This window comes from Herpailurus yagouaroundi, unplaced genomic scaffold (assembly GCF_014898765.1).
Source record: "Herpailurus yagouaroundi ecotype Mexico unplaced genomic scaffold, PumYag 530, whole genome shotgun sequence".
NCBI classification, from domain to species: domain Eukaryota; kingdom Metazoa; phylum Chordata; class Mammalia; order Carnivora; family Felidae; genus Herpailurus; species Herpailurus yagouaroundi.
Genome location: NW_024412747.1, coordinates 2,334,795 through 2,358,252, shown reverse-complemented (window position 1 = coordinate 2,358,252; position 23,458 = coordinate 2,334,795). Strand labels below are relative to the sequence as shown.

At 40.8% G+C, this 23,458-nt stretch overlaps 1 protein-coding gene and 1 long non-coding RNA gene across 14 annotated transcripts in view; one reads left to right on the top strand and one right to left on the bottom strand.

The window, feature by feature from the left end:
* The window catches only part of RYR2 (ryanodine receptor 2), a 768,472-nt gene that overhangs the window by 418,282 nt on the left and 326,732 nt on the right, over positions 1 to 23,458 (top strand). For all 13 annotated transcript variants that reach the window (XM_040464903.1, XM_040464902.1, XM_040464892.1 and 10 more), the window contains 5 exons: positions 10,837 to 10,955; positions 11,299 to 11,432; positions 12,889 to 13,130; positions 19,023 to 19,215; positions 21,171 to 21,387. In XM_040464903.1, the coding sequence (XP_040320837.1) occupies positions 10,837 to 10,955; positions 11,299 to 11,432; positions 12,889 to 13,130; positions 19,023 to 19,215; positions 21,171 to 21,387 (905 nt within the window). The remainder of the gene's footprint in view (positions 1 to 10,836; positions 10,956 to 11,298; positions 11,433 to 12,888; positions 13,131 to 19,022; positions 19,216 to 21,170; positions 21,388 to 23,458) is intronic.
* LOC121023158 (uncharacterized) lies at positions 8,799 to 9,292 on the bottom strand. Its single transcript, XR_005787264.1, has 2 exons — positions 9,153 to 9,292; positions 8,799 to 8,896 (listed from the first exon to the last, which is right to left on the bottom strand). It is a non-coding gene; the product is annotated as an uncharacterized LOC121023158 (long non-coding RNA).

The window sequence follows — 23,458 nt, the reverse complement described above, 5'->3', positions numbered from 1 at the left end:
GGGGCAGAGAGAGAGGGAGACACAGAATCCGAAGCAGCCTCCAGGCTGTGAGCTGTCAGCACAGAGCCTGATGTGGGGCTCGAACTCACAAGCTGTGAGATCATGACCTGAGCTAAAGTCGGATGCTTAACCAACTGAGCCACCTAGAAGCCCCACTTTTGCCCATTTTAATTGGATTGGTTTTTTTTCTCCCTAATGGGTTCTTTGTATATTTTGGATATATACCCTTTATTAGATACACGGTTTACAATTTTTCCCCATGTTGTAAGTTGTCTTCTTTTTTTTAACATTATTGATGGTTTCTTTTGTTGCGCAGAAGCTTTTTAGTTTGATTTAGTCACACTTGTTTATTTTTTATTTTGTTGCTTATGCTTTAGGTATCATATCTGAAAGATCATTACCAATTCCTGGGTCAAGAAGTTCTTTTTCTAGGAATTTCCTGGTTTCATTTGAGTTAAGTCCTTAATTCATTTTGAGTTAATTTTTGTAAGTGTTGTAGAGTAGGGGTCTAGTTTCGTTGTTTCACTTGTGAATATCCAATTTCTCTAGCACCATTTCTTGAAAAGACTGCCTTTTAAAAATTTATACAAAGCTTAGGCAGATGCTATGATCATTTTACATTTCTGCCCAAAATAATAGTTCTCAATAAATATTTGCTGCTTTGAGGTGTCTTTTTGAAGAGCTCATTAATCTGTGTTTCTCTTGCCCTGGAGGATTTATTTTAAAAGTACTCAGGTGTATATATCTTTGAAAATTTTATTTAAAGGCCTTTAGAGCAATTAATTGCATCTGCCAGCATGTTTGTAGGGACTAATATTTCACAGAGAGGCACACCTTTCTTGTTTCTTGAACACTATAATGAGCACATTGTGTGGCCAAGGGAATATTTTTTTAAGTTTCTTTATTTATTTTGAGATAAAAAAAAAAAAAGAGAGAGAGAGAAACAAACAGCAGTGGAGGGGCAGAGAAAGAGAGAGAATCCCAGCTGGCTTCATACTGTCAGCCAGAACCTGATGCAGCGGCTCAAATTCAGGAGCCGTTAAGATCATGACCTGAGCCAAAAATCAAGAGCTGGACGCTAAGGGGCTCCTGAGTAGGTCAGTTGGGTCACGATCTCACAGTTTCTGGGTTCGAGCCTTGCGTCGGTGTGGAGCCTGCTTGAGATTCTCTCTCTCTCCCTCCTGTCTCTGCCCTTCCCCTCCCCGTGCTCTTTCTCTCTCTCAAAAGAAATGAACTTTAAAAAAAAAAAAAAAAAAGGAGTGGGACGAGTGAGTTTAGGGCACTGTGATGAGATGTCATTTGTACTACCTCAGTGGATTCCCAGGGACTTTGTGAGGTCAGTTCCGTTATAATTTCCATCCAATGAGGACTTTGAAGCTAGGAAGCTAAGAGGTATGATCTTTGCAAGGCCAAAGGAAAGTAATGCAGCCAGAACTGAAGTTTCGCGGTCTGGAAAGTTCATAAGAGCAGGAATGACGTCAAATTTTGTTCCTCTTTTTCCTCCTATCTAGAACCTCACACGACAGATAGCCCATTTAATGAACTGAGTGACAATTGAACAAATAAATGGGGGGGAAACACCCAACAGTAACCAGCAAGATAAGAATATCTTCAAATTATTTGTGATTTCTTGTCTGGTGCTCAGCACTCCGTGGGCTTTGAGATATAGCAATTTATACAATTATTTTGCTAATGCATTCCTGATATTCTGCCCTTCTGTATATGAATAACAATGTGGTGTACCTTTATCTTCACGAACTTCCACTTTTATTTTCCTAATTTTGTCAAATTGTGTTATTTTTCAATCCTTGTCCCTTTTTCTCTCCCTTCTCAACTTCATGTTAGCTCAAGATTTAACGAGCTTATTTTCTTCTGAAGCCTCAAAACCATTATAAAACTTTGAAGTGTGGAAAATGATGTGTTTTCTCAACTTGGCTTGAGGCCGCATCTCTTGGCATTGTTATTTTCAAGACATGATATTTTCAGATTAAAAAAAAAAAACACTTTAATGTTTATTTTTGAGAGGGACACAGAGTATGAGTCAGGGAGGAGCAGAGAGAGAGGGAGACACAGGAATATGAAGCAGGCTCCAGGCTCTGAGCTGTCAGCCCAGAGCCGGACATGGGCTCAAAGTCACAAACCGGGAGATCATGACCTGAGCTGAAGTCAGATGCTTAACTGAGCCACTCAGGTGCCCCCCTGCCCATGCCTCTATATATTTTCATATTGAAATCAACTCGGTCCATTTTTTTTTTTTTGGAGGGGGGTGAGATATGGAAACCCTATTTAGTGTTTTTCCTTTACAAGTTAGTGCTGTGTTATAGAAAGAAAGCAAAACGTACATTGCTTCTTTTGTCCCTTTCTGTTTGCTTACAAAAGTTAAAAAGTACATTCATCAGTTTATCTCATGCTGAAACTCAAATAGTTTCTTGACTTCAAGTTTGTACCCATTTTATTTATTATTATTATTTAATTCTTTTAATGTTTATTCATTTTTGAGAGACAGAGAGAGACCGCGTGAGCAGGGGAGGGGCAGAGAAAGAGGGAGACACAGAATCGGAAGCAGGTTCTAGGCTCTGAGAACAACGAGATCATGACCTGAGCCGAAGTTGGACGCTTAGCTAAGCCACCCAGGTGCCCCAATTATTATTATTTTTTTATGTTTATTTATTTTTGAGAGGGAGAGAGAGAGCAGAGGAGGGGCAGAGAGAGAGGGAGACACAGAATCTGAAGCAGGCTCCAGGCTCCGAGCCATCAGCACAGAGCCTGATACGGGGCTTGAGCTCACGGACCACGAGATCATTCCCTGAACCAAAGTCAGACACTTAACTGACTGAGCCCACCCAGGCACTCCAAGTTTATACTCATTTTCAACAAACCACAGATTACTCTTACTTCTCTCAGTGCTTCAATCTGTGACATGCAGAATTCACTGTTAACATTAAGAAAGATGTGTTGTAATTATGGTCTATTTTGATTGGTTGCTCACCTCCTGCTATTTGTTCGGCACGGGCCTAACACTGATTAGGGAGAGCAAACTAACCTCTCCACTGGCTCAAACTAGAAGTTTCTGCTACTTCTAGGTCCACATTCATGCCCAACCACCAAAGAAGGACAGCTTGGTTGCAGTACATGATGTCACTCATTGGCAGTTCCATTTAAATGAATGGAACAAGGGATGCCTGGGTGGCTCAGTCGGTTAGGCCTCTGACTTCGGCTCAGGTCATGATCTCATGGTCCGTGGGTTCGAGTGATGCATCGGACTCTATGCTGACAGCTCAGAGCCTGGAGCCTGCTTCCGATTCTGTCTCTTTCTCTCTTTCTCCACCCCTCCCCTGCCCATGCACTGTCTCTCTGTCTCTCAAGAATAAATAAACCTTAAAAAACAATTAAATGAGTGGAACAGAATAACAGAGACATGCCTTTACAGGACTCCCTCAAGTGCACGGGCCCAGGAACAAGTTAATATGTTTGTACATAACTCAGATTCTTTCTCTTCTGGCCTCACCTTTGGTATGTTGCAAAACTCCTCCCAAACTACTTAGACGTTCTGTCAACATGGAGCTAGCTGAACTTTTCTTCTGCCTTCTCCAACCACTGCCCGCTTTATTTTCATGTGTTTTTCTTTTTCATAATCTTAATACCCAGAGAAGGGGTTCCTGTCAAAGGAGTGCTTTCTGCCTTTTTGAACATTGATTAGACAGTAAGTCTACTTGGTGTAATCTTTCATGGTATTTTTGGCTCAGCAATCCTGTTGTCCCCAGAATGTAGAGCTGTCTTACAGTTCTGTCTTTGCCCTAGTTGTGTCTGCCTATTTTTCCCTCGGTGTCTAACAGACCAGTCTAATTTCCCCTGGATTTCCTAATTTAACTGTTTTATTTTAAAATCTAGCATCGATTTCATTTCTTCATGCTGATCAATAAATATATTCCCTGAACTTTGCTTGTGATCAGTGTTGACCATTCAGTATTTCCCTACCTTTCCCTGATTTAAAGTTTTTCATCTCTGTTTCAAAAGAAGCATATTTCTAATGTTTCCTTGATGATCCTTTTTCTAAATTTCATTTCTCATTTATGTTCTTTTGTTGCAACCATAAACTAATTGCAGATGCTTATATAGCTTTCTAAAAGCTTTCCATGTGTTACTCCTTAAAACAGCCCCCCACCTCCTCCCTCCAGAGTGAGTACCATTATTCTAATTCTATTTTAGAGATGGGGGCTCTGGGTAGCTCCTGGGAAGCTCAGGCGGTTAAGCATCCAACTTCAGCTCAGGTCATGATCTCATGGTTTGTGAGTTCGAGCCCTGTGTCGGGCTCTGTGCTGACAGCTCAGAGCCCGGAGGCTGCTTCGGATTCTGTTTCTCCCTCTCTCTCTGTCCCTCTCCGACTCATGCTCGGTGGCTATCTCTCAAAAATAAAAATAAAAATAAAAAGTTAAAAAAAAAAGAAAGAAAGAAATGGTGACTCAGGAACACAGGTTAAGTAACTTGCCTAAAAATTTGCCAGGACTCAACTGTGGCACATTGGCTGGAGTCCATGGTTATAACCACTATGTAATATGACAGGATAATAGTAATACCTCTTACTATTACAATTCTTCATTAAGCCTAGTAAATATCCAGTGCTCCAGTCCCCTTTACAAAGGATAACAGTCCATAACATATGTCGTTACTGCATGCAGAACAGTCTCCTGTAACCCTGATAGACAGCTCTGGCTTGTGTGTTTCATGTTCTGTGTTGCCATGTTATTTCCCAGTGTCTTTCCGCCACGTCTTTTTACTTGAGTCACTTTGTTTACATTTAATTATCCAAGGTGGAAAATACAACTTCCCTTATTTCCATTTGCCCTCATTGAGCCTTGGGGATATTGCTAATAAGGTCTGACCAAAAAGTTACGAAGGATTTTTTGGGGCACCTGGGTGGCTCAGTTGGTGAAGCAGCCGACTTCAGCTCAGGTCATGATCTCGCCATTTCTGAGTTCAAGCCCTGCGTCGGGCTGTCTGCTGATAGCTCAGAGCCTGGAGCCGGTTTCAGATTCTGTGCCTCCCTCTCTCTCTCTGCCCCTTCCCCACTCCTGCTTTGTCTTGCTCTCTCAAAAATAAATAAACATTAAAAAAATTTTTTAAATGTTACAGAGAATTTTAACTCCTAGGTAGGGAAAAAAAATAGAAAAGCAACCTATGATTTGAATAATGTGGAATTTGTGGTTTCTGTAATCATGACTGTTGCTGACCCCGCAAATGGATATTGCAGTTCTGTGTGCATTACCTGCACTGTGTCCCCAGTGTTTCTGTCACTGAGGGACAGTCTGATTCATACTGATTAGCACCTAGGTTGAAGCCTTCTCTTTGCTCGCCTCTTAGACTAAGAGGCTTCCGTGTAGAAATTGTCAGGTGAGGCCGTGTGCTCTGTCAGAAAGCTGTCCGGGATCCTTAACCCATGCGTAGAGCAGAGATGTAAAAGAGAAGTCCTTTCCCAAAGCTGAATAGTGCCCACATGTGCAGTGAGAACTAGGTTCCCTCTAAACCCACATACGCCTCAGTGTTCTGAGATTATAATTTTTATTTTCGCAAAACACGCGTGACTGTGGTTGAGAAAACACTTTCTGGAGAGGGTGTGTCGGCGTCGTCTCTCCATTCTTCACTGGTCTTCCTTGCCCCACACTAGCCCCCTGTGCCTGAGCGGCTGCCAGTCTGGTTCTGTATATAGTTTGCTCAAATGTGCAAGACTTACCATGAACTCGTGCCTACCGAGGATGGGGCGAGATCCCTAGGCTCGATTCTTCCTGGTATGTGACGTCAGGCCAAATATAGCACTTCTGTTCCGTGGTTTGTTTCCGTACAGACGCTCAACAAGTTTTGTTCAACCTTGGACCACCCTACGCATGACCCATTGTAGCACTCGGATGCTTCCAGTACCATGAGGTTATTTCCAGACATTTTATTACACCCTCAGAGATCTTTCTTTCTCATGAACCCTATAAAGAAAAGTTACAGCCACAAAAGTTTTAAATTTTTTTTTCAACGTTTTTATTTATTTTTGGGACAGAGAGAGACAGAGCATGAACCGGGGAAGGGCAGAGAGAGAGGGAGACACAGAATCGGAAACAGGATCCAGGCTCTGAGCCATCAGCCCAGAGCCCGACGCGGGGCTCGAACTCACGGACCGCGAGATCGTGACCTGGCTGAAGTCGGACGCTTAACCGACTGCGCCACCCAGGCGCCCCCAAAAGTTTTAAGGCAAATAGCTAAATATTTCATGTATATTACATATAGGGCTTACACCATTAATTTTGAATTTTGTGTATGACCCCCACAGAAATAGACTAAAGCCCACAAAAATTCTTGTTATTCAGTAAGTCAAAATTTTCCCTATTGAAATTAAAGCACAAGTAAAGTAATCCTGGAACTAAGAAATCTACATTTTCCATCTGTGTTCCATCATCTGTCTTCCCTACCTTAAAAAATGTATTTTAATATTAAAGTTTCCAGATGTAAAATATGCCAAAGTAGCTATTTTATATACTCTTCACAATAATGACTCTTGTTATATTGGGTAAACCTATCATAGGCTTATTTAGTTTAAACTGAAGGTATATACTAATAGTCCGTTTATATTCATTCACTTATTCGGTTGGCAAACATGAGATGGGGCTCCCTGGGCCAGAGTGTGATGGGTGACCAGGAAGCAGATTTCAACACATGTCTGCTCTCCAGAGCTCGTTCTCCAGTGGGAGATTGAAATGAGCATAAATAATTTTAATACAGTGTGATCAATCCTACAAAGAAAGAATAATTCATTCTAGGGTGTTGGTAAAATCCCACTGAATGAGGTGACTTTCTGACTTTGCAAGATGATTCCCATTTTGCAGCCCCAGAAGAAGGGAGTGTATTTTAGTCTGAGAATAACATGTGAAAACATGGAAGGTGGGGCAGAGCCGACAGGCTCCCCCTGAGCCTGACAGGCCTTGATTGCCAATGATCTTACTGCCTAGAACAGTGCCTGGTAGCTACAAAATAAATGTTTATAACGTGCAAATGTATTGTAAATATATGAGCACCTAAGCATATTTATAGTATGTACTTCGAAGCAAGAGTATACTTGAACCGTCCTTTGTAGGAGGAGTTGGTAGGAGTTGAGGCAGTAGAGGAGGGTTGGGTCATCTAGGGAAGGAGCTGGCATACAGGGGAACGGGCTTTGACCTTAGATGGAACTGGAAGCCAGAAATTCAGAAATGACGGAATTTTTTAGCTTGGACTTAGACTTGGCTTTTAGAATGGGCCGTGGACCAGAGAAGCAGTTACATGTATAGATACAAAAACGGTATTGTATATTCAGTTTGGGAAGAGTTGAGTTGGAGGCACTTGGAGACCATTCTGGATGAAATGTCCACGAGATGATTAGGAAGTGGTACTTGAAGTCAACTGGGAATAGTTAACCTGAGTTCTTGTTGCCTCTCACTAAGCCATACCATACATAGCCCTTACATAAACTCTTTTAATTCGGGTGCTCTGTGTGTGGGAAAGGGTAGGTTTGTTTATGCTTATTCTAAATTTATGAAATGAGGGATACCTGGCTGGCTCAGTTGGTTAAGCATCCAACTTCAGTTCAGGTCATGATCTCACAGTTTGGAGTTCAAGCCCTGCATCGGGCTCAGTGCTGACAGCTCAGAGCCTGGAGCCTGCTTCCGAATCTGTGTCTCCCTCTCTCTCTACCCCTCCCCTGCTTGTGCTCTGTCTCTGTCTCTGTCTCAAAAATAAACAAACATTAAAAAACATAAAAAAGAAGCTCTGTGTACTCATTTCCTGGAATTCATGAAATATGGGAAGAGAAGTGTCTTGATCCAGCAGCAACCAGCACGAGCACTCTGGTGTACTAACTCCTGGTGTTTTTTTAAAGTACGTATTTTATACATAACATATTTGACATAGTTGCAGTCATAATGCATATCCCATTGGGTGTCTACTCTTGAGAGTTTACATTATACGTTATGTATTTTGCATGTTCTTAAAATTTTCACTGAAATCATTTCTGTAAACTTATTAAAACTTACAAATTCAGATTGCTTTTTCTTATTAGTTTGCATATGTGTATGTTTGACAACGTATTGTATATTCTGGTAATATGGTTATGATCTACCAAGCTTTAAATTTTTTCCTTGAGAATCTGGCAATAAGTGTTATGCACTGTTCCCATTTCTGGGTCTTATTCAGTGTGTTTAGAATTCAGTCGTCAAATCATCTTTAGGAAAGTGTTGCCATTATAATATTTGTTAAGCCTTGTTCCTCTGTCTCTTTTTTCCAGACATACATTGGCATGATTTACATATACACCCAAAAGAGTCCTTATAGCTGGTCTTTTTTTTTTTTTTTTTTTTTTTTTTGAAAATGAATCTTTTGCTATTTCCAAATTGTTATCTTTTAGGAATTTCTTACCACAAAAAATAATTTTTTTTATTTTTATTTCATAAAACATTTGCTGTTAATTCCAACAGTTGAAAATAAAAGTCGTTTCCTCTGACTTTTCACTATCAGACTTGAGGTAGTCAGTCCTTTTCGACTAAGTAGATTATTTGTTGGATATGATGTAGCAGCATTAAAGAAACATATTTGATTGAATGTTAAGCCCCAAACTCTGGAAGCCTTCTATTAAAGTCTGCAGAATATGAGAAGAATCAGATTTATTTTCGTGTGGCCATTCCTGCATTTTGTGATATGTGCTGTGCATTTTCAAACTCTAGTCTTAAATCTTTTCTCATATATTCAAGGTTTTGAATGCTGTTGGTTTTCACGCATATTTACTGACAAAGAGAATTTATTTTTCTTGGTCTTTTACTTGCCAGTAAATATATGATGCTCTATGGACCGTAGGGCTCTGACTTTGCAGCCTCAGCTCTACCTCTTTTTTTTTTTTATTTTTTTTTTTATAAATTTTTTTTTTTTCAACGTTTATTTATTTTTGGGACAGAGAGAGACAGAGCATGAACGGGGGAGGGGCCGAGAGAGAGGGAGACACAGAATCGGAAACAGGCTCCAGGCTCTGAGCCATCAGCCCAGAGCCCGACGCGGGGCTTGAACTCACGGACCGCGAGATCGTGACCTGGCTGAAGTCGGACGCTTAACCGACTGCGCCACCCAGGCGCCCCTAGCTCTACCTCTTTAATGCAAAAGCAGCCATTGAGGAAATGTGAATGGATGAGTGTGGAGACACAGTACAACTTTCTTTTTAAAAAAATTTTTTTTAATGTTTATTTATTTTTGAGAGAGACAGAGTGCGAACAGGGAAGGGGCAGAGAGAGAGGGAGACACAGAATCTGAAGCAAGCTCCAGGCTCTGAGCTGTCAGCACAGAGCCTGACGCGAGGCTCGAACTTACAGACTGCGAGGTCATGACCAGAGCTGAAGTCGGACGCTTAACTGAGTGAGCCCATTTGCAAATACGGGCAGCTGCCATGGGTTCTGTATTAATAGGTAACAGGGAACAAACAAAGACGTCAGGCTAAAATATGACCAGTCTGCTCAAAACGCTCTTCCCTCTATTATTTTAGTTTATTTTAGCTCAGAATGAATAAGTTTTATTGCTCCATTTTTGATACCAGAAGCTTTCAGTTTAAGTACCCTTACAGAAACATCTTCTTTAACTACCCATCAGCTTGTATTATTTTCTCCTATCTTGGATTTTTAGCTGGCATGGATTGTTGGAACATAGAAGTTGATTTCGAACTACACCAAAAAATGAACTCATATTTGGGTATTTTTTTTTAACTGAACATACATTCATACCTCAACAAATTAAGTCATTAGTGTAGAAATTAGCATTAATAGCCCTTGTCCGATAATGAATTGGGGTTTGGATCAAGTATAAGTTGTGACAGCCACGTTCTACCATTACTTCCACATTCTGCCATTTGTAAGCCTGCGCGCTTTTCTTTTCCAAGAAAGTGAACTCAGCTGGAGATGTATACACCTTTCTGCGGATTTCCCTTGGGCCCTTCGTGACACCTTGTATCTCTCAGATCACATTTTCTCAGTGTTCTATCTAATTACTACAGGTGGCCTGCACTCTCATTAGGGACAAAGCAAGCTTGCTCGGAAACCATGAATACGTATGTACACATTCAGTGTTCCAAATTCACACTAAACATTCCGATCCAAAAATTATTTTCTATTCTCTTTCTTCAATTTTAAGATAAGAAAGGGTAAATTCCATTTTATCTTCTCTGATGGCTAACACTTTAAAATACCGCCATCCTTAATCAGGTTTTGTATGTTGTATAGTTCTCTGTATTTTTGTATTCTGTTGTTGTGCAAACTAAGAAACGTTTTCTGCCATTTACCTCCGGGGGAATGTAATGATCTGTGTGGGTTAGAATGCATTGTTGTAGGGTTATATTTTTAATGCTGAGAAACTTCATAAGCTGGTCCTAACCTACCATCTACGTGTACTGTCCTCTACTTGCTCTGTACTCCAGGCACCCCAGGTATGCCCACCATTCAAGAATTCACTCAGCCTCGTACCATCTTAACCCGCCTGTGTGGAAAATGGTCATGAATGTGTTCTCTGAGGCTCGACTTAAGGATGCTTTCTTTTGTACCTCCCCAGGCAGAGTTACCTGCTTACTCTGCTAACACTGGCTTTTCCTCATTAAACTAGGACTTCATCATCTTCAGTGATCAGTCCCCTGTCACAAACATCACCTGTCCCTTATGACAGTGCCTCGTGACAAGCACATTGAGTGCGTAATAATTACATTTTGCAGAATGAACACATAAAGGAAAGGCAAGACACTGATCATCGCAGACTCTTTAATCATATTTTCTTTCTTGATTTTCTCTTTAGGTATTCTTGAAGTTTTGCACTGTGTGTTAGTAGAAAGTCCAGAAGCCCTAAATATTATCAAAGAAGGACACATTAAATCCATAATCTCCCTTTTAGACAAGCATGGAAGAAACCACAAGGTAAGGGAAGCATTTTACTGCCATGAATGAACTCTGGCATACTTTTAAATACATTTTTAAAATAAGAGAACTTATAGAAGGCGTTTCAAGTGATTCATGAGTATTTTTCATTTCTTAGTTGCAATCATAATATTATTTAGCGCTTATTTTTTTTTAGCACCAATGGGGCACCATGCAATTCTCAGTTGGTATGTAAGAGAAACTTGTAAAGTCCACTTGTAAGTGGACTCATGGCTGCCATGCTCCAACGGCTGGGTCAGAGGGAATGTGTTTGTGTTCACAAAAAGTGCTGGGATACTTGAATCTGAGAAGGGACTTAGCTGGAAGTGATTGCTCTTTTCAGGTTCTGGACGTCTTGTGCTCTCTCTGTGTCTGCCATGGGGTAGCGGTCCGTTCCAACCAGCATCTCATCTGCGACAATCTGCTGCCGGGAAGAGATCTACTTCTGCAGACACGTCTTGTAAACCACGTTAGCAGGTAGATTCACAAGGACGATGTCACCAAATAGGCGGCATAACAGAGCGATTCATGTTCTGGCTCTATAGCTAAGGCATCATACAGTCCGTTTGTTTTATTAGGATATTTTACGTATTCCCCCAGCGAATAGTGCAGTTTTTTCTATCAGTCAGATGGTATAATAATCATAATCATAATCATAATCATAATAGGTGAACCAAGCAGAATATGCATTTATCCCAAAGATATAAGCTTTCATCCACTCTCATGGTTCTCACTGATGTCCTCAGGAGCGGGCTGGCCTTACAGGGACAGAGTTGTATATACTTATGTTTTGTGCTTTCTTAGAATATGAACAAAAGCACTACACTTCAATGCCAGTGTTGAAGTGGCCACTGTGTATAATAAAAAAGTTGAATTGGGATGTCCAACATATGATAAATACCATAAAAAAAAAATAAACCTGCCTTTTTGATTAGACATTCCCTCCAGGGTTATCACACATCCCTTGACTGCTGTATGCCAGCAGTCCATGGACTATTCCATGGACTTTCTGTGTATTCCACACCGTGTTTGTACTAGGTTCAACTAGTCCAGCGGGGTACCATTGTGTGCATTTCATAGATTAAAATGTTGAACTGGAAATGGAGCTCAAGTCTAACTCTGGAGACTGAGCTTTTAAACACTGAGCCATGCTGCCTTCCTTATAGGAAGTATAATAATAATAATAATAATACAGATTACAATTAAGAAAATAGTATGTGTGATAGTAATAATTTTGATATACTGTATCTAGCAGCTATCTGGGAACTATCCCCCACCTTACCCTGTTTGAAACAAAAATGTAGGGTTTGTTGTATATTTCTATATTGTGTTTTTTAACACAAGTGATTTAAGAACTTCCTGAGTGGCTGTTTGTATAATAGACGTGCTGTTATTGAGAGGTATTTCCTGAGATTGTCGCTAATCTTTACCGTTCACATAGGGTCTGAGTCCCTCAGGAAGCAGTATTAAATGCAACTCCCTAGAAATTCCTCTGCCCTCAGCGAGGCATGGAGAACAACAAAGCTGATTATCACTGTGGTTCCTTTACCAACAACATGGCTCGCTTCAGCCTCGTTCCCTATCTGACACAGAGCTTAGTTAGGGAAAATGTCTAAGTGTCCTGAATTAATAATGCCATGGATCCAAAAGGCCTGTGATACTGAGTGTCCCATCTTGAACATGATCAGTGATATTAAATATGCAGAAGAGCAATGAAGAAACAATAATCTTAGACTCCTGAGCGATATTTCCTAGTAATCCGAAAAGCAAACACCAGTTACCGACTGTTAACTCTAAGGCTGGCTGTCACCGCCTACCGCATCAGTGACTTAGTAATTTTGTAGTACTGAAGGAAAACATATATTTAATATATTGCATCTTGGAGAAAGGTTTGTCGGGAGTTTCTCATGTGCTGTTTGTCTCTCTTTAAAAGCATGAGACCCAATATTTTTCTGGGCGTCAGTGAAGGGTCCGCCCAGTATAAGAAGTGGTATTATGAGCTGATGGTGGACCACACGGAGCCGTTCGTGACTGCCGAAGCCACTCACCTGAGGGTGGGCTGGGCGTCCACCGAAGGGTACTCTCCCTACCCTGGAGGCGGTGAGGAGTGGGGTGGCAATGGAGTTGGAGATGACCTCTTTTCCTACGGATTTGATGGCCTTCACCTCTGGTCAGGTCAGCACCCTCTGTGTCTTCCCCCCGTGTCCGCATGAGAAATCTGTTGCCCTTGCTCTATGTTTCCAAAAGCTATCGGTGCTGTGTGTATAATCAAATACGTTTATTATTGAGAAATTTAACATGGAGGGGCTCCTGGGAGTGGCTCAGGCGGTTAAGCGTCCGACTTCGGCTCAGGTCAAGATCTTAGGGTTTGTGGGTTTGAGCCCCGTATCAGGTTCCGTGCTGACAGCTCGGAGCCTGGAGCCTGCTTCGGATTCTGTGTCTCTCTCTTTCTCTGCCCCTCCCCCATTCACAGCCTCTCTCTGTGTCTCAAAAATGAATAAACGTTAAAAAAAATTAAAAATAAAAAGAAATTTAACATGGAAACAATGAGTGAGAATGTTAAATAAAACTCAGAGGGAGAGAAAGAAAACTCTTACAATTATAGTACATTTCCAAAAGACTGTACTGTTGATGAACAGTATGTTAGAAAAGTGGCGTTTTGATTCACAAATCAAGTGCAAAAAAGAAAAAAAAAAAAACAAATGTATGTGTTTCCTACTTGCTTTAGCAGGTGTGTGCAAAGCTTCAGCTTCCAATATAAAAGCCAAAGAACAGATCCCAGAAAATAATTGGGAGAAAAAGACTAAGTTCCACCTCCTGGTAAATAATGTTATGTCAGGAATCCATCATCTGTGAAGTGTATTGTGAGGAGTCGGTTTATTTTTATTATTTTGTTTATTTATTTTTAGCATCTATTTATTTTTGAGAGAGAAAGAAAGAGCACGAGCGGGGGAGGGGCAGGGAGCAAATGGGGGACAGAGGATCTGAAGTTGACTCAGGGCTGAGAGCAGAGAGCCCAATGCGGGACTCAAACTCATGAACTGTGAGATCGTGACCTGAGCCAAAGTCAGAAGTTTAATAGACTGAACCAGCCAGGCGCCCCAAGGAGTCAGTTTATAATCAAATGACACTTTGTGTGGAACTGTTTAAAAGTAAATATATAGTTCATTTCACCAGCTGTCAACCTGAACTTGGATGGTTGAGTGTACATTAAAAATGATATTTATTTATTAATGCTTTAGAGTTCTAATCGCGTATAAGAACTTAAAAGTTGAATTAAATCTAAGAGTTTATGGTAATGGGTTTGTGAATCAAAGCACTTTGTGCAGCTGTAGTTTGTCATGAATACTTACTGATTTTTTCCTTTATTCAGTGCCAGTAGCTTAGTAGTCTGGAAGACCCGAAGCTGCGTTTTGGATATTTTCTTTTTTGGAGTCTTTAAGTTTTAGTATAAAATTAATACATGATCAAAAACTCAAATAGTACCGAAGTGAAAAGTCCCTAATACCTCCTTCCCTTCACATCTACTTCCTAAAGGCGTCCCCCATTAAATTTTGAAATACCTTTCTGAATTTCTCTATTTATAAACAAGCATATGTCTATAAGTGGCAGGCATGATTATTTTCAGGATACCACATTTAGTAGTACAAAAATATAACTGAAGAAAAAGAACATCTTAAGCAACAACGAGTAAAAAAATAACATCTTAGTCCTATCAAGTGGCAGAAAATATTTGTCAATGCAAGGGAAATGCAGGCATTTCAGGGTTTTCTCTGTCAAGTAAGGAGCTTGGCTGAGATTTTTCATCCTAACGTGGGGGCCTGTAGTTGGGGCCCAGGGAGCAGTGCGCCTGTCTTAACACACAGTGGATTGTTCTAGCCCGACTATAGTCAGAGCTTCTGTTCCTGTAGTATGCTTTTCCTGCTGACCACACGAAGGCAATGACCACTAAGTTCAGAAGGCCTAACAAACATAAAATAGGGGTAATGTCTCTCTCATAATACATTTTCACTCTCACCCTTCAGTTTTACTATCTTCTCTCTTTACTTCCTGGTATGCTTCCGCATGACTTGGGTACTCAGGTGAATGAATGAAACGTGTTAACTTGTTTTCCCAGTACACAGAGATTAGGGGAGAGGGGAGATTACTCTGATAAAACAATGCTGAATTGGTTCTAATTATTTTAGCCGTATAACGCCACCTTACCATTTTCATTTTTGCATTTAGCTTGAAGCTTTTTCTCTCAACACACAAAAAGAACCCAGTGCTCATGGAATTGACCTGTGATGCATTATACTTTTTATTATGCAGTCTCTGTTAAATAAAGCAGCAGCAACAACAACAACAAAAATATTCAGTGAACCTGTGAACATATATCACTGAAAGGAGGATAGGTTGTGGAAGTTCAGGAGAAAATCATTTGAAGCTTTGTATCAGGAGAAAACATTCAATTGCTTTTTAAATGGCAAGGAAGTACGCACTGTGTCTTGCCTGTAGTTGAAAGGTGTGGGTTTTTTTCAGCTACTGGGGTCTGTCAGTCAACAACAAAAAGAAATAAAAGGCATCCACCTTAGTAAGGAAGAAGTCCAACTTTCACTGTTTGCCGATGACATTATATATAGAAAACCTGAAACATTCAACCAGAAAAAATACTAGGACCGATACATGAATTAAGTTATGTCACAGGATACAAAATCAATGTGCAGAAATCTGTTGCATCTGCACACCAATAATGAAGCGGCAGAAAGAGAAATGAAGAAAACCGTCCCATTTACAGTTGCACCAAAAGCAGTAAGATAAAGCTAACCAAAGAAATAAAAGACCTGTACTCTGCAGACTGTAAAAAATATGAAATAAATTTAAGATGACACAAATGGAGAGACATTCTATGCTCGTGGAATGGAAGCGCGGGTATTGTTAAAATATCTGTGCAACCCAAAGCAATCGCATTCGGTGATATCTCTATCAAAATACCAATAGCATTTTTTCCACAGAACTAGAAGAAAAAAAATCCTGGCGTGTGTATGGAATCAGGAAAGACTCCAAATTGCCAAAACCATCGTGGAAAAGCAAAGCAAAGCTGGAGATATCACAGTTCCAGACTTCAAGCCATATTACAAAACTGTAGTGATCAAAACTATATGGTACTGGCACGAAAATAGACATATACATCAGTGGAACAGAAGAGAACACCCAGAAATAAACCCATAATTATATGGTCCCTTAACCTTCAACAAAGCAGGAAAGAATATGCAATGGGAAAAAGACAGCCTCTTCAACAAATAGTGTTGGGAAAACCACACAGCTACGTGCAAAAGAGTGAAACTAAACCACTGTCTTTCACCAGACACAAAATAAATTCAAGATGGGTTAACGACCTACACGTGAAACTTGACACATCAAAAATCCTAGAAGAGAGCACAGGCAGAAATTTATCTGACACCAGCCATATTAAATGCTTCCTTTTTTAATTTTTTTTAACATTTATTCATCTTTGAGAGACAGAGAGAGAGCGTGAGTGGGGGAGGAGCAGAGAGAGAGGGGAGACACAGAATCCAAAGCAGGCTCCAGGCTCTGAGCCATTAGCACAGAGCCTGATGCGGGACCCGAACTCACGAACTGCGAGATCATGACCTGAGCCGAAGTCGGATGCTTAACCGACTGAGCCACCCAGGCGTCCCTTAAATGCTTTCTTAATTTTAGATTCAGAGTCAACAAAGACAACACTAAATCAGTTGGCTTCTGACTGATTTATTAAGGTCAGAGTCATTCAGATCATTTTCTTGGGGTTACGCTCCTATTCTTTTTAATAGTGAAAGTAGAATTAGATCTGCGATTTCTGGTATAGAGCATGTTCTCTACCCCTCAACTTTCTGTAATTAAAGACTGGTGACGTTTTCTGGAATGAGAATTGGGCTCATCAGCAAAAGTTGGGAGCTGTGTCTTCACTTATTCTTTTCCAATTTAAACTTTGCACAGAGTTGCTACATTCTGTGAATGCAGAGCTGGATTTTCGGCATCCAAGTCCCAAGTGTTTGTAAGGGAGGGCCAAAAGTGAGATGAGTGTCGGAGCATTTAAATACGGAAGTGTGGAGGAATGTCATAGAAGAGTGGAGGAGAAAGATGGGTACAGATTTCCAATCCAGGACCGGTAAATCACACTGCTGCTGTCTTCCTTTGTGGCTAATGCGGAGGACAGGAATGTAGTTCTAATACGGATATGATAGGTTTGCTTACATGAAACCTGAAAATGCTTCCCAGTGGGTTCAACAGTGTGAGTGCCATTTAAATTGTGGACCTCAGGCTGCGCACTAGTGATCCTCTCTAGCTTTCCTTTTTGTTTCAGGCATCACAAGAGGGTTTGCCATGGTGACTTTTAGTCCTCAGCATTAGCATAATAATATCCCTCAGTCTGAGCAGTATATGTGGTGTATAGTAAATATCTGTGTAATAACATTTTCACCTCGATGCAAAGAAGGGTATAGATCTTTTGACGTGAGTTACATTGCTTTTATATGAGGTTTTTATTTTTTTTTTTCAACGTTTTATTTATTTTTGGGATAGAGAGAAACAGAGCATGAACGGGGGAGGGTCAGAGAGAGAGGGAGACACAGAATGGGAAACAGGCTTCAGGCTCTGAGCCATCAGCCCAGAGCCTGACGCGGGGCTCGAACTCCCGGACCGCGAGATCGTGACCTGGCTGAAGTCGGACGCTTAACCGACTGCGCCACCCAGGCGCCCCTATATGAGGTTTTTAAAAAGCTCCCTTGGGGCACCTGGGCGGCTCAGTTGGTTAAGCATCCAGCTTCGGTTCAGATCATGATCTCACAGTTTGGGAGTTCAAGCCCTGCATCGGGCTCTGTGCTGACATCTTGGAGCCTGGAGCCTGCTTTGGATTCTGTGTCTCCGTCTCTCTCTGCCCCTCCCGTGCTCACGCTCTCTCTCTGTCACTCTCTTTCAAAAATAAATAAACATTGAAAAGCTCTCTTTATTTAGGGAATTCTAAAAGTACCACTTGATAATGAATTTATTGCTTGCAGATTTGATTACTGATAAAAGTCAAAACGTACACAAAATTTAAAAAGTCTTTATCTCCTGCCAGTGGCATTTCAGAGATGCTTGTGCTGGTAAAAAATTTGGCATGCTGGAAATTCAAAAAAGGTCTTATAAAAATGCAAATCTTGTATCATGACATCTATTTTTGTCTTTGCTCAAATTGGGAAATTTTGTATGCATTTGTGAGCATGTGTATTTGAGAAAGCCTCACCTTCTTGTCTGCCTGTGTTCCCACGGAGACTAATTAGCAAAGGAGTTTTGACATAGTCAAGAATGAGCGTAGGCCACAGGTTGGCTGGGGCAGGAAATGACGTTTATCAAATAATCATTTCACGCCTCAACTTGCATCCTGCTGTATTTAGGAAGCCAACCAAGATCTTGTGTGAAATCAATTGTAAAAACAAACCAGTTGGCATATGCTTGCCTCTCAGCAAACAGTGCACGAATGAACACATTTTCTGCTTTCGTTATCCTTATATATTTTTATTTTATAAAACAAAGGGGATTTAATATTTGGCAAGGGGACTGACATGCAAGTCCTGGTGTTCTTTTAAACCATTGATTTAATCATTATTATAACTCTGCAAGGTTGTGGCATTTGGCTTTATAAGAAATCAAGGTCTACAGAGGTTATGTAATGGGCTGATGGTCGTACAGATGGTAGTTTGTAAAACATCTTTTTGAACTCAGATCTCTCCCTGGAGCTTTTTCTCTGACATCATCACGTTATCAGCCTGAGATGATTTGTGCATCAAATGCCATTCATCTCCACGCAGAATTCTCTGCACATGAGGAGGCCCGTTTTATAGTAAAGATAGCAGCATGGCTCCCCCCAAAAAGCAACAGCTTTTGGACAAAAGATTGAATATATAACATTAATATGCATTCAAGACTTACTCTGTCCCAGTATTGTGCATTGATTTGTCACTACCGATTCAGATCTTTGGCTCTGAAGATGATGCTGTGAGGAAAAAAAACAAAGTCACCTCTGTTACTGTTTTTCCTCCATAGGTTGTATTGCACGTACTGTAAGCTCACCGAATCAACATCTCTTGAGAACCGATGATGTCATCAGTTGCTGTTTAGATCTGAGCGCCCCAAGCATCTCATTCCGAATTAACGGGCAACCTGTTCAAGGAATGTTTGAGAATTTCAACATCGATGGCCTCTTCTTTCCAGTTGTTAGTTTCTCTGCAGGAATAAAGTTAGTATTTCTGTGTGTTTTTTGGTCTGTGTCCCTTTTGACTTCTCATTCTTTCACAGAAGACTCTGTACTGCCATCACCCACGCTTCCCTAACCTTCTCTCTCACCCCCGGGGCATCTGTCCCCGGGGCATGTTGCTAGTGCCTTGAAAGAAGAGGTAAGATTCACCCCAGAGGGGCATCTCGAGGGGCTGAATGCTCTGTCCACCTATTCTGCCATTTAGGCGGAGCCATCTGCTAAACCTCTCCCAAATAGTGTTCTGGAATATTTCAAGCCAATTTAAGTTTGCTTTTTATGTAATAAAGGAAAATGAACTATATTATGTAAGAAAGTACCACTTATTTTCTTATATTTATTTTCATCAGTTTTTCTTTTCTTGTCATCATCTTCCTCCACCCTACTCCAAACCCCCCCATTCTACAGAAACTAAATGGATTTTTTTTGTTGTTCATCAGGTTGAGATATCTCCTCTGTGTTACCCTCTACCTGTTACACTTGTAAATTATCTGCCTGTGATCAGCTGGGTCAAGGTGGTTTCTTCTAACTTTCCGCGTTCTTGCTATTACCGGATGGAAAGAGATAAATGATACTTCTTTGGAGTTCTACAAAGAAAACTTTAACAAGCATCGGTCTGTTGTGATAAGGGGCCACGTTGGCACCTATTAATATATGCATATTAATGCATATTAATATATGCATAACTAATGAGAATGGCTCCCTTATTACAACTGGCCATCGAGTTATTCTGGTTATTCTTTCCATTTGAATTCTATCCACGTGAATAATTCATGGTTACAGAAGCACCATATTGAAGAGGGGACAGAGAAAGCATGAATTATTAGCTATCCACGCACCAGTGACCTTTGCTGGTGTATTCATACAAATTGTATTTCTTTTTATGATTTTTAAAATTTAAAAATTTTAGTTTTAAAATTTTAGTTGTCCTCATTTTTTGCTCTTTGCCTTTTATTTTATTTACTAATTTATTATTCCTGTTATTTGTGGCCTAGAACTGAAGCAGAGAAATTAGAAAAAAAATTGCAAGGAAAAGGAAATTTTGATTTTCCTTTTTTTTTTTTTTTTAAATTAATGTTTATTTATTTTTGAGAGAAAGAGAGACAAAGCATAAGCAGGGGAGGGGCAGAGAGACAGAGGGAGACACAGAATCTGAAGCAGGTTCCAGGCTCTGAGCTGTCAGCACAGAGCCAGATGCAGGGCTTGAACTCATCAACTGTGAGATCATGACCTGGGCCGAAGTCGGATGCTTACCTGACTGAGCCACCCAGGCACCCCTGATTTTATTTTGTAAGCTGAGTACCCCATCATTTAGCTATGTTTCGAAAAGTGTTGTTCAATGGAAGTTGGATTAAATTATTTCTGATACAATCATTTCGATGTATAAAAGATTTTAGTAAGACTTTTTTTTTGTCGAATAAGAAATAAGGTTACCTTCTTTCTTTTACAAATGAAATATCATTTGAGTTCCCTTTAAGGAATTTCACTGAGAAGTTGGACACTGGAAAGTGACCTTTTTTTTTTTTTTTTTAAATCAGACCTCACCCAGTCCTGTAATTGGAAATACATAGATATTTAGATAATGTCTCCTCTTTCTCAGTTGACTGTTTTGGCCCCTTGAGACATTCAGTGACCCATTACTGTGTACAGGCATTTCATTCCCAAAGGAGTCTGTTGTGTGTGATTTTGCTGTTTCTCCAGTGAATGATAGTTTTCCCTGACCCAGCAACATCATTAAATCCATTTTTTCCTGTGATCCCATTTTATCTTTTGTGTTTAGAGGCTCTTAGACTCTATGGCACCCACATTGTGGCTTGGGGGAAAAGTGTGGTGTCTGATAAAGTTAATTTTGTGCTGAGAATTTGCTCCTTGTCTTTTGTTGATGAGGTGACTTGCTATACACCAGAGCTGTCACTGACACTGGCCCACATCCTTTTTAGGGTACGCTTTCTACTTGGGGGGAGACATGGAGAATTTAAATTCCTTCCTCCACCTGGGTATGCTCCTTGTTATGAAGCTGTTCTCCCAAAAGAGAAGTTGAAAGTGGAACACAGCAGAGAATACAAGCAAGAAAGAACTTACACCCGAGACCTGCTGGGCCCCACGGTTTCCCTGACGCAGGCCGCCTTCACACCAATCCCTGTGGACACCAGCCAGGTACGCGGAGCAGGCGTAATGGCGGCCACTGGTACCGCCACACTGTTGTACTGTTCTCATGTGCCATGGTTTTCCGACGCTTTTATCCGCAACCCTCAGGAATGCATCTGACAGTCCTACGATTCATGTGTATAATTGAAGCATGTTTCATAAAAACAATGCTTACCTTTACCACTTCCTCTCATCTCTTTTCTGTTTGATTTGATTCTATTTTTTTTAAGGGTGGTCTCAAGCCACTACATTGATTTCCTGATGCGCTAATGTGGGTCACACCTGGAGGTAATGGATGCTAATTTTAGGGTGTCGTTTTTTTAAATTTCTCCTCCCATCTCGATACACTATTATTTTAAAGCAATTTTTAAAGCAATTTTTCTTAGGTCGAGATTGAGATTGTGGGCTTTGGAGTGAGTCATAGCACCCAGGGTCAAATGCTTACTTTGGGACCTTGAGGAAGTTACTCCCCTCGTCGATTAGGATCCTAAGGGTGTGGTTAATAAATAACACGTTAGCACAATACTTTGCAAACAGGCACCCAAGAAATATTAGCCTTCATTCTTGCTTTTCTGTTTCATACATGTGGACATATCCCGACGCAGACAATGAATTAACTACATATGGCTCTATCTTGACACTGAAGTAACTTCAATAAGGTTGGTTAGATATTCAAAGTTTGTATTACTTTCGGAGATCCAAGGGATTGCTTCTAGATCCTGAAGTAGAATCAATACCAGGCCTCAGAGGGTCCAGTTGTTTGGCGAACGCTTGCTTAGCTCCTGGCATCCTCTTTTCTGTCTCGTCATGATGAATTTTTATATTATTTAGTAAAAGGAGCAAGCTTTGGTCATGCCTAAAACTTCCTGTGTGTTGTTTCTGGCTGCACGGTGGCAGGATAGGCGTGGTGCTTCCCAAGTGTGGTAGTAAACACGATTAGGAGGATGGAACTGGGCCGGGAGGGACGGTTGGATTCTGCGGTGAAAACACATTGAGGATTTCCCGAGACCTAGGGTATCTCTACCGTTGTGGGGACAGGGAGCAGTGACAGCCTGCATTTCTGGGGCAACTGCCTCATCAGCGAACGTTGTGGGCAATCGCCTGCCCTCTATTTGTGGAGGGGACTGGCTGTGGGGTGACAACGTAAGTGCGTCACCAGACGTGAACAACCAAGCCCTCGCCTTGAAAGCCATTCGTGTTCTTTGTGAAGAGGTCATTAAACTTTCTCTTTTTAAAATATTTATTTTTGATAGAGAAAGTGGGGGAAGGGGAGAGAATGGGAGACAGAGGATCTGAAGCAGGCTCTGCGCTGACAGCCAAGGGCCCAGTGGGGGCTTGAACTCATGAAACGTGAGGTGATGATCTCAGCTGAAGGGTGCTTAACTGACTGAGCCAGCCAGGCACCCCTAAACTTCCTCATTTTATTGAGAGCATGTAAAGATAGTTTTCCCTTAGAAGCTCATACTTGGAAACCAATGAGAGTGGTAGCGTAGAGTTAAGGGAAAACATACGTCACTACAATCAGATATTTACAGACTCAGAGAGCCTATGGATTATCCTTTGGCCACTGAATCGCCTTCATTCTGGCCTATGGGGAATGGCCAGGTTGGTTTAAGAACTTTGAGGTGATTTCTCTTTTAAGTGATGCACACTTTGGTAGCTATATCCCACGCCCATGAAGGCATCTTTCTTAATGGTGACTGCCCCCATCAACACTCTCTTTTCCTTCTTCCCAACTTCTCATATATTCCCTTGGAAACATAAGCTGTCCCACCCAAAGTCTCCAAATTACCTAAAAAATGTAGCTATACCTAATTATATTTTAATAACTACATTAGAATGTTTAGAACCTTGTTATATTAGTTTCGATGGTTTATGATGGTTTTATTTGGCTCAGCTCACTGTGAGGATAGTTAGCACTATTTTATTGCATTTGTTTCTGATGTCTTTCTTTCTTTCTTTCTTTCTCTCTCTCTCTCTCTCTCTCTCCTTCCCTCCCTCCCTCCCTCTCTTTTCCTTTCTTTTCTCTTTTCTTTTCTTTTCTTTTCTTTTCTTTTCTTTTCTTTTCTTTTCTTTTCTT